We start from the raw sequence: 10,967 nt of genomic DNA, 5'->3' as shown, positions 1-10,967 counted from the left end.
GCAAAATCCACCCGGCTGTGTCCAACCAGCACGCATGGATTCTGGTGGCAACCGACTATTTTACTAAGTGGGTCGAGGTGAAGTCCTATCGGTCACGGCCGATGACGGCCCGATTTTCGCTTCCGTGGAAACCCAAGAGTACGCCGAGAAAATGGGAATCAAATTGGTCCATTCGACGCCTTATTACCAACAGTCCAACGGACAGGCTGAGGCAAGCAATAAGGTGAGGGCATCCTTGAAAAGATGATTGAAGAAAGACCTAGGGCTTGGCATGACTTACTTCCTGAAACTCTTTGGGCTTACCGAACCTCAAAGCGCTCGGCTACTGGCACGTCTCCTTATGCCTTGATCTACGGCCATGACACTATTATTCCAATGGAGTTAAAGGTTCGATCTCTCCGAGTTACCGAGCGACCTAGGCAAGATAAGAAGGACTACGCGCAAGCCATGGCCCAGGAGTTAGAAGATTTAGAGCAGTTGAGACTTGATGCTTACAATCAGATGCAAGCTCAAAAGCAAATCGCGGCAAGGGCGTACAACAAAAGGGTCAAGCAAAAGACTTTTGCCAAAGGCGACCTAGTTTGGAGCGCCGTACTTCCTATTGGGACTAAAGATCCGCGGTTCGGCAAGTTTTCGCCGAATTGGGAGGGGTCGTTTATTATTGAACGAATTCTTGGCCGGGGCGCGTTTCAGTTGAAGGATAAGGACGAAGAGTGTCATAACTTGCCAATTAATGGTCAATACTTGGAAAAGTATACCCCATCGTCATGGGAAACGACCAAGATGGAGGAATGAAAGGTCACAGAAAACGAAGGGACTGGACAGCAATTTGATAAAACTAAAAACGTGCAGTCAATCATACGAAAGGAAAAGTTTGTACTTCATTTAAATCCAAATAAGGTTCATATTTACAAGGAACTGCCAATTATGGCCGAGTAAAAATATTACATGTTATCTACCCTAAGTCTATGCACAACCGCCTAGATCCCCTCGCTGAACATCCCCCAGATTAGGCAGGTGATCCTCCTCCAGGCAATGTCCCCGCTGTCCATGTCTGCAAGCCACCTCGCCCTGATCAGCTTTCTCTCGGCCAGTGCCTTTTTCTTCTCGGCCGCCACCTTGAGGAGCTGCTTGGCCGAAGACTTCAGCTGGGTGCCGGCCGCAACCGCACGGTCTCGGCGCTCGAGGATGAGTTCCCGATGGGCCTGAAGCTCGGCAATTTGGGTCTCAACCTGCACGAGCTCTTCGTTTTCTCTCTGAACGATAAGGTCATTTTCCTTCAGATAAGCCATAGCAGGTTGGGCTTGTTCTTTTATTGCCGCCAGTTCCTGCTCAAGCAAGCACCCTTCGGTCTCCTCATCCCGACCTCGGCGTACCGGCTGATCATCTCCTCGCCGAGGGGGGCGATGGCGTTGTTGTTTGTACCTAATAAATCACGGTCGTACACTGATCAAAGGGGTCTTCCCCCTCGGCCTCAGCACCTGTTCGAAATCCAAAATGCAGCACTTTTGTCTTCCTCAAAACAAAGGAAAAGTTGCGAAGGCATGGTCATCTCGGCCTTAAAAACACGGTATCGACAGGCCGAGGCCGAGGCCGAGGGACGAAGGGGACACGGCCGAAGATATTAAGAGTCAAAATCGTCACATGGCAGCAGGGTCCCACGCTTCATTTAATGAAGTAACGCCTCTGACTAGCAAACCCACTAGCCGCAAAAGGGCATTTAATGCACGAGGGAAGAAGGGAAGTGACTCAAGTCAGGATTTGGTGACAGAAATCAAAGTGGTTAGGCGCCAACATACGTACAAACATTCTTACAAATTGAGGTCAGATCACCAACCACCAAACAAGGGCATTAAATGCATCCCCACGGCCAGAAGCGCAGAACCCACGATCAGGGCGGCGGCCGAGATTTACCAAGATTCATGGGGTCACACCACCATGCTTCACGATCCCAAATGTCGATTGGACTACCCACTTGCTTTGATCAGGCTCCACCATGCAGATTTTCAGCCTCGATTACTCCTCCAAGCGCTCCTCCTATAAATACCAAGTTCGAGCTACATTCAAAGGGTTCAAACACCAAACCAAAGCCTCCCACGGAGCAAATTATATTTTCCTGTAATGCACTTTCAATATCTTTACTTGCTTTCCTAGGAGTAGTGTTAGTTTGTAAGGAAAATCCGTTCATCAATATATCATACGACCCTTGATTTTCAAGGCGCCGGAGCATCATCTCTGTTACTCTTTCATTCATCCCATATATCATACGACCGTCGCTCCCTGAGCAACGCCCAAAATCCACCATCAACACGACCATTAAACGGCCTTGTAGCTCAGGCCGTGAACCTGACGGCCGAGATCAGTTCCTCTCTCGGCCACAATCGTTTGATTAGGAGTCGAACCCAAACAGGCGCACCACTTAACCATTTTCATCCACATCACCATCTCGACGCACGGTAGACCGTGCTGGCACGCCCGCGCACAACCGCACCGCATCCAAAAGAAGGAAGCCACGTGTTAACGCACATCCCCTCGGCCCGGAGCTCCAGGCCGTGAGATTTGCGCAGCCAACAGTTGTCTTCGGCGCTATCGTCCACGCCAAAGTTATTTTAGAAGCTGAAGTAATTGAGCATATTCTTCGCCTTGCTCCCAGCGAGCTTAGCAACCGTAGGCCATGCGACCTTAAAGCTCCCCTCGGCATCGGGCGTGACCAGCCCTGCGTTCACCTCCACGCCAAGGGGGGAAAGGCCGAAGAGAGCGGCCATGTCGAGCACGGTCGGCGTCATCATGCCAAACCGAAGGTTCATGGTATTCGTGGCCGAAGACCAGAAACTTAGGGCTGCGGCCAAAAGTGACCGGTCCATGACAAGTGGCCGATCAAACAGTTTTATCAAGTGATAGATGCCTTGATCTTTCCACTGTTGGCCGAAGAAGTGTTCCATCCTCGGCAGCCATTTCTCCCAGTCTGGGGTTGAGGTCGGCCATTGTGACTGCGGCCGAACGACATTCCAATCTTGATAGTCCCCCTTGTTAAAGGCCGAGAGGTCCACCAAGTTTTCTTTTAGGTGAACTGCCAACCTCTCTGGCATGCCACCCTCCAGAGAAGGGCCAAGGACACTGGAATCGGTGGCGGTGCCGTCGTCGTCAGTCCAGGGCATGATGATGTTGGGTAGAACCGAGCCTTGGATCTCTCGGCAGATGTCTTCGAACCCAGTTTGGAAGATTTGGAACCGAGCTTCAACGGATAAAAAGGTGCTAGATGCCATTGAAACGAATTAAAGTCAAATGTTTTGAAGAAAAGTTTGAAGGGAGAACGATGAACACGAGGAACACCGGAGAGCCGAAAACCCAGAAAGAGGTTTAAAAAGTTCATGAACTTTCTGAGGAATAGAAGTGGAATCGTTGCTTACAAACGAAGAACCACTGAGCAGAAAGAGAGGAGTTTTGAAATTTGGAGTTTGAGAAGGTTGGAGAGTTGAGAGGGAGTTTTGGTAGAGTTTGGGCGTCTGAAAATTCTGAAAGCGTAAGAAAGAACAAAGAAGGCTGGGTTTTTATATTGGTGCTCGAATTCAAAGCAAAACGGCGTGGCTCTCTCTCGAGACGTAACAGCCTGACAGCATGCTCGAGTGCGTGATGACATGTCAAAAACCTAGAGGCCGTCGTTTCAGTTGATGAGACGAAGCGACGGCTCGCGCGAATCAAGGCAATGATAGCCTAAACTACGTGCTTGTGTATTAAAGGCGCCGACTGACTCGCGCATTTAAGGCACCAACTGTTAGTCACCTCAAAGGAATGCAAAGGGTCCATCCCCTGGAATTTATTCGGCCTTTATCCATGCCGTGACTGAAGAATCCAGGAATGTGGGGTTAATGTTTGTGCCTAATAAATCTCGGCCGTAAAAACTGACCGAATGGACTTCCTCTCAGCCCTAGCAACTGCCCACATGCCAAACGTGGCAGTAAATTGTTCGTTTTCTTTTGTAAAATAAAGATGAGCTGTGAAGGCAAGACCCTCGCGGCCTCGGTATTATCGGCTGAGGACGAAGGGAGTGATAACTTCTCCAAAGCATGGCCAAGACAAGAAATCAAGCAGCGTCGCCACGTGGCGTCAAGGCCCCACGCTTCATTTAATGAGGTAACGCCTCTGACCACAGCAGAAGGCCCATGGTCCACGTATGAGCATTTAATGAGCCAAAAAAGAGGGGACGTGATTGAAGTCAGGGTGTGGTGAGTAAAATCAGGGTGATTAGGTGCGAAAATCTTACTTGTGAGATTAAGTCACCAACCGTCGGACCTCCAAGGCCCAGCCCGAAGGCGCAGAACCCACGATCAGGGCGGCGGCCGGGATTTCTGGGGGTCACACCACCATGCTTCACATTCCCAAATGTCGATTCGACTACCCACTAGCTCTGATCAACCTCACCATGCAGATTTTCAGCCTCATTGTCTTTTCAGGACCCTCCTTATAAATACCAGGCTCCAACTACATTTGAAGGGTTCAACACCAAAACACAAGCCTCCCACGGAGCAGATTATATTTTCCTTTCATTTACTTCCTGTCATTTAGCTTCTTGTAATGTACTTTCAATACTTTTACTAGCTTTCTTAGGAGTAGTGGCAGTTTGTAAGAAAATCCATTCATCAATATATCATACGACCTTTGATTTTCAAGGTGCCGGAGCACCATCTTTGTCATCCTTCCGTTCATTTCACATATCATACGACCGTCGCCACCCAGCGCCGCGCTGGAGCAGCACCTAAAAACCACCATCAACATCACCATTAACGGCCTTGTAGCTCAGGCCATGAACCTGACGGCCGAGATCAGTTCCTCTCTCGGCCACAGTCGCTCAAATTAGAAGTTAAACAGGCGCACTCCTCATCTATTCACCCAATCAACTCATCCTCAACCGCACAGTAAACCGTGCTGGTACACCCAGGCACAACCACACAGCACCAAAGGAGGATGATCCGTGTTGACGCAGATCCCCTCGGCCTGGAGCACCAGGCCGCGAGATTTGCGAAGCCAACACAATGTGGTTGGTCATGCAACGTAGTGGTTGGCCATGCAAGGTGGCAAGGTGGTGGATGACCATATATACAAAGTGCTTGGGTCATCCATGCGACATGATTTGATAGGCCACAACGTGGAGATCGAGTATGTGAGGTGCTCGGGTCGGTCGTTCAACGTGGTGGGTGGCCATGCAAGTTGCTCGACTCCGCATGCGATGTGGAGCTTTGCCATGCAAGTTGCTCGGCTCCGCATGCGACGTTGATGATTTGCGGCATTGAAATAGTCATCATTCGCACCTAGCTGAGCACACGTGTGGTGATATAATTTTCCTTGTCTCTCTTTGGTCATGGTGGGATAAGGTGGAAATGTTGAGGTCGAGCCAAGCTCACATATCAAGCTAATATTCCTTCTCTCTTTGACCATGGTGGGACAAGGTGGAGAGAGTGCCATGCCGACCATAATGGATAATGTAACATGAAGGTGGTTTGACCAATCCCACGGAACTTCACTGAATAGCACCTACTCTCTTTATTTGATTTCTGGCTGAGATAGGAGCAAAGTGCACATGTCCTGGCAGCATCAAGATATAGAGTGCTACTAGCTGATTTCTAGGCAAGAGAGATGGGGCACCCCATGAGAGAAAGGCAGGCAGGTGTCGAGCCGAGCTATTTTTCCTTTCTCCTTTCACATGTTGCCCTTTTGTCTGAGTAGAGGGAGAGTTTCTTAGTCTCTTTGAGAGAGAAGAGGCATGGGTGCACCAAACTTAGCTGCCCTGTGTCCCAAGGTTAAGTGGGTTTGGTCGGCAGCGACGGGACCTAGTCATCAGCAGTAGTAATTGTTCCATTGACTCGCGAGAGATTGGGCTATGAGAGAAGGTAGATGAAGACACGATGGGTGTCTTGAGGAATTGTTGGTTGGAGCAGCCCTTGCATAGTGAAGGTGAGGCAAGCTGAGGCAATTGTAGCTTTTATTCTTAATATTGTTGGCTGCTTTTTGTAGCCAATGCGTGACTATTCTGCTTGTAAACAGAGGAGGTTTTTCATTATTTCCCCACACTATTTCATTGGTTTGCCAGAGCAAAGACAAGAAGGGGTATTATTTTGATAATATTTTTTTTCATCGTGTCTTGAAGAAAGTAAGAGGGGAAGACACTTGGTGTCTTGAGTAGATTTGGCAGCAGGGCATGGGCTTTATTCTCCGTTTGGTCGGCAAGGAGTGGCTGGACCATGAATATGGTTTTTGGTGGAGATGAACTTCCAGGTGGGTTTGGCCATGTGACGTGGTATAAATGGCCATGCAAGGTGGTGGGTGACCATGCAGAGTGGTCAACGCTCATCCACGATGGTCGGGTCAGTCATGCAAGGTGGCGGGTGACCATGCAAGGTGGTCGGTGCTCATCCACGATGGTCGAGTCGGCCATGCAAGGTGGCTGGTGACTATGCAAGGTGGTCAGTGCTCATCCACGGTGTTCGGGTCGGCCATGCAAGGTGGCGGGTGACCATGCAAGGTGGTCGGCGCTCATCCACGGTGGTCCAGTCGGTCATTCAAGGTGGTGAGTGACCATGCAAGTTGGTCGGCGCTCATCCACGGTGTTCGGGTCGGCCATGTAAGGTGGCAGGTGACCATGCAAGGTGGCAGGTGACCATGCAAGGTGGCCATAATTTAGTTCATGTATCGACACATAATAACAATATAATATCATAAGATATTATGCTATGATAGCCCATCACAGATATTAAGTTGAGATATCATACCTAGATATTTATGTTTAGATATTTATATCTAGATATTTATGTTTAGATATTATTTTATTGTAAAATCACTAAATGAGAGAAGAGATTTCTCATCTTCTTCGAATGGTCTTAGACCCAGCACAAAGGAGCATGGAATTGAGAAGGTGGAAGGCATATGGTACTGATCATGCGTAGAGAAATGGATGAGGTTGCCGACTGGGCATTTGTATTTAGAGAGAAGCCCCCAAGTCCAGCAATGGTGGGACCTATCTTGAAAAGTTTTGGCAGAGGAGACACATGGGTGTCTTCATAGTTGCTTGGTTGGAGCAATACGTTGGGTGTGTCGTGACAGAGAAGGGCATTCTTCATGCGTCACAGTCCTTGTTTGGACCAAGAGATGAGGGGTTGCCTCCAATCAGAACAGATTTTCGGGTGGACCTCTTGGTTGCTCAATGTGCTTCACGGTTAGTAACAAAATGGTTAGAACGATATGGATCTTTGCCGCGTTTCCCATAGACGGCGCCAAATGTTAACGAGCAAATTTGTATATAACGGATTAAGACATAATCACACACATAACACAAGTGTTTGAGTGGTTCACCCATAATGGGGCTACATCCATTATAGGTTATAACTTTGTATTTGTATTTGAATATGTTGATTACATTGTACATGAGAGAGATATGGGGAGAGAGGCTTGAGAGCTCTAGTAGAAGAGAAATAGAATGCTTGGGAGAGCTTTGGACAACTCTTGGAGAAGTGAGGAAGTAGCAGCTGATCCTTTGCTTGGAGGTGGTGAGCTCCCTTTTATAGTCCAAGTTGGAGTAGACAAGGTTGATTGATGGCTGGGTCCTTTGCATGGCCCCCCTTGATTTAGGGTCTTGGGCATTGAGAAGGCATATGAGGGGGCATGGCTAGCTACTCCTTGTTTGGTGGGATGTCACATACGACAAGAAAGTGTTTTCCCTTAATTGGTGGGATTTACTTAAGGGGGAAGGTGAGGTCAACATGGTTTCAACAAAGTTCCTATAAATGACGTGACTGCCATTGATTAACTTAAAAGAAACCCTACACAAAAAACTTAAAAAGCACCCAAAACAAGCCTAGACCAATTTTATAATATAAAAAAACCCAAACAATTCATTAACGCTGCATGTTGATTAATGACTGCAATGTTCCACACCTTTACTGTCATGTTGATTAATGGTTGTAATGTTCTAGTCTAGGGTAATAACACTGCTAGTTTCCTGTGACATCCTATTTCTAATGCATGTCTACCCTTGTAATGTTCCAGCCTAGGGTAATAACACTGTTAGTTTCTTATGACATGTTATTTCTAATGCATGTTTACCCCTGTAATGTTCCAGTTTAGGGTAATAACACTGCTAGTTTCCTATGACATCTTATTTCTAATGCATGTCTACCCCTGTAATGTTCCAGTTTAGGGCAATAACATTGCTAGTTTACTGTCATGTTGATTAATGGATGTAGTGTTTCAGTCTAGGGTAATAACACTGCTAGTTTACTGTCGTGTTGATTAATGGCTGTAATGTTACAGTCTAGTTTAATAACACTGCTAGTTTCCTATCACATCCTATTTCTAATGCATGTCTACCCCTTGTAATGTTCTAGTCTAGGGTAATAAAACTACTAGTTTCCTATGACATCCTATTTCTAATGCATGTCTACCCCTGTAATGTTCCAGTATAGGGTAATAACACTCCTAGTTTCCTACGACATCCTATTTCTAATGCATATCTATCCTTGTAATGTTCCAGTCTAGGGTAATAACACTGCTCGTTTCCTATGACATCCTATTTCTAATGCATGTCTACCCCTGTAATGTTCCAGTCTAGGATAATAACAATGCTAGTTTACTGGTCTGATTGCATAATTTATATATCTTGTGTTGTTTGATGCATGACACTTTGATTAACTATGATAGCTGACCTTGAGGGGCTTGACGGTACTCTACTAGGCATTAGAATGCTTATACCCTAATAGATTGTGCAAGATTCAAGACGAAGTTTGAGGAAGTGGGTTTCAACTAAGCTGCTAGGCTTTTGTTGTTGATTTGTGTAATTAATGATTGTAAGTAGTCAACCGCTTGATAAAGATGTTAGTGTGTATTTAATTATGAGCTACTACGACTCTAATTTTGTGATGTTAAGTAAATTTGTATTATTGGTGGCTCTATTTCTCATCATATCATGGTTGTAGGATTTTATTCTTATGACTATGGTATGACTCACACCATGATTCGGGAATATTCCTTGTTTTCGAATCGGGTCGTGACAAAGCCCTAAAGAACAAACACTATTAATCTAGAGTCACAGTTCCTCAAACAATTAAATGGTCAGATGTTAAGCTACCCCCAGATTGGTAGCAAGTAGTGTGGTAACAAGTAGAAAATGGAGGGTGACATCCAATGGAGGTAAATGTGGTCCAAACCACAATTTCAGAGTTAGGATCAATGCTGGATCGGTTGGATATGCTATACTTGTTCAATGAGCTTAAATTCAGATATGTTGTAGTCCAAACCACAATTTCAGAGTTAGGATCAATGCTGGATCGGTTGGATAGGCTATACTTGTTCAATGAGCTCAAATTCGAATATGTTGTAGTCAACATCCATTGGAATAGGGAGTATCGGGAGGAAGTCGGTGGACTGCCCCCTACCCAGGATGTTCAGAGATGGAACCAGAATGGTCCGGACCCTGATGATCTGCCCCCTGGACATGATGAGTGTTCTGCTGAACTCCCCTTAAAGAGGAAGGCTGATGTCAAGTCTTCAAGAACTCATGTAACATCCCGACCCAAATTTAATGATTTGTTTAATTTAATTAATTATGAAATTCCAATTTGGCCCCAAGTGATAGGGGTATTTTGGTCACTTTTTAATCTGGAAAGATTTTGGGGAAATGAATGCCACCATGACGTAGATCGTTTTGAGATGAGTCAGTAGACACATAGTGGGCTCAAATTGGAGTTGTAAGGAGAAAGTTATGAGCTATCGAAGCCCAATGGCAAAATTGTAAATATTTCAAAGTGGGGTTCTTAAAATCTGAAATCTCTCTCTCTCTCTCTCTCTCTCTCTCTTGCTTTTGTCGTGAAACAGCCCCTCCCCCCGCCCCTCTCGACTGTACGACAGCCTGATTTTTGGGCCACCACTGGTCCCAAAAGAACCAGCTCAACCTCCTCTTCCTACCTCATCCCTCAGCCGCCGCCACAGCCACCGCCATTCGCAGGAAAACGCAGAGAAACAGTCGGTTTTGACCCAAACTTCACGGAGCTCGTTCCAGCGATTCTGGCCATCAATTTCTTCGATCTAGGTATGCTTTTTCATCCTCTCAATGTGTTCTAGCTAATGGTTGGGTTGATTAGGATCAATTTCTGCGTTTTGAAATTCAAATTATCGCTTTAAGTTTTGGCCGGTTTTGGCTTGTTATTCCGGCCATCTCCGGCCACTTTTTGGCCATGGTCCAAGAACAAAAGTTGCTCCATTCATTGTCCCGAGCACGACGGTATGCTCATATTTGAATTTGGTTATCGTTTGACCGTCAATTAGATTACCCATTTTAGGCGTTATCCTGGTTCGATATGTTCGGACCGTTGGATCGACTCCAATTTCAAATATGTTGATCTAGGTACCTCTAGGGTCGTGTAGGAATTCACAGATCATGAATCGGAGTCCCGGATGCTCCGATTCAATGACTTAAACTTTGCGTTAAATGATAACCATCTGATCGTGCGATCGCGAGTGATCTGGCCGTTCGATTCGGACCAAACTCACAGGACATGTATAATAAACCTTGTTGAAACTATAGGAACTTTCGGATCTGAAATCAGACATTGTGGGCCCCACGGGCCCAGTTGACCAAGTTTGGGCAGTTTGACCCCTTGGTTAACCGTGAGTCTTCAGGGGTAGTTTCACCATTCGAGGAGTACTAGAACTACCTTATTAATGAGTCTTAACTGTTATTTGTGTTATGTTGATTATGTTGGTTTTATGAGATTGTCCTATACTATCGGATGAAATTCTTGGATATTAGTTTAATAATTGAAGTAATGGAATGGATGAGCATGGGATACTTGATTGATGGGTTGTGAAAGTGAGTCTTGGGTCTCGGCTATGATTATTAGTATATAAGTGGACGTTTGTTTTTAAGTGTACTTCGTTCTTCTAATATGGAATTTCTTGCATATTGAGTTTTGATTGAA

At 46.0% G+C, this 10,967-nt stretch overlaps 1 protein-coding gene across 1 annotated transcript; it reads left to right on the top strand.

Moving 5' to 3' along the window:
- The first annotated feature begins 243 nt into the window (after positions 1-243).
- LOC110762440 (uncharacterized) lies at positions 244-795 on the top strand. Its single transcript, XM_021965077.1, has one exon. The coding sequence runs from the start codon at positions 244-246 to the stop codon at positions 793-795; it is 552 nt and encodes a 183-aa protein (XP_021820769.1).
- The last annotated feature ends 10,172 nt before the right edge of the window (positions 796-10,967 follow it).

Source organism: Prunus avium, chromosome 7 (genome assembly GCF_965620075.1).
Source record: "Prunus avium chromosome 7, drPruAviu1.hap1.1, whole genome shotgun sequence".
Taxonomy (NCBI): Eukaryota; Viridiplantae; Streptophyta; class Magnoliopsida; order Rosales; family Rosaceae; genus Prunus; species Prunus avium.
The sequence above is the reverse complement of the archived record's forward strand: the minus strand, read 5'-3'. Positions and strand labels throughout refer to the sequence as shown.

Bases quoted from the DNA above. Each gene is read 5' to 3' on its own strand.
- LOC110762440 (XM_021965077.1), top strand. From the start codon at position 244: ATGATTGAAGAAAGACCTAGGGCTTGGCATGACTTACTTCCTGAAACT.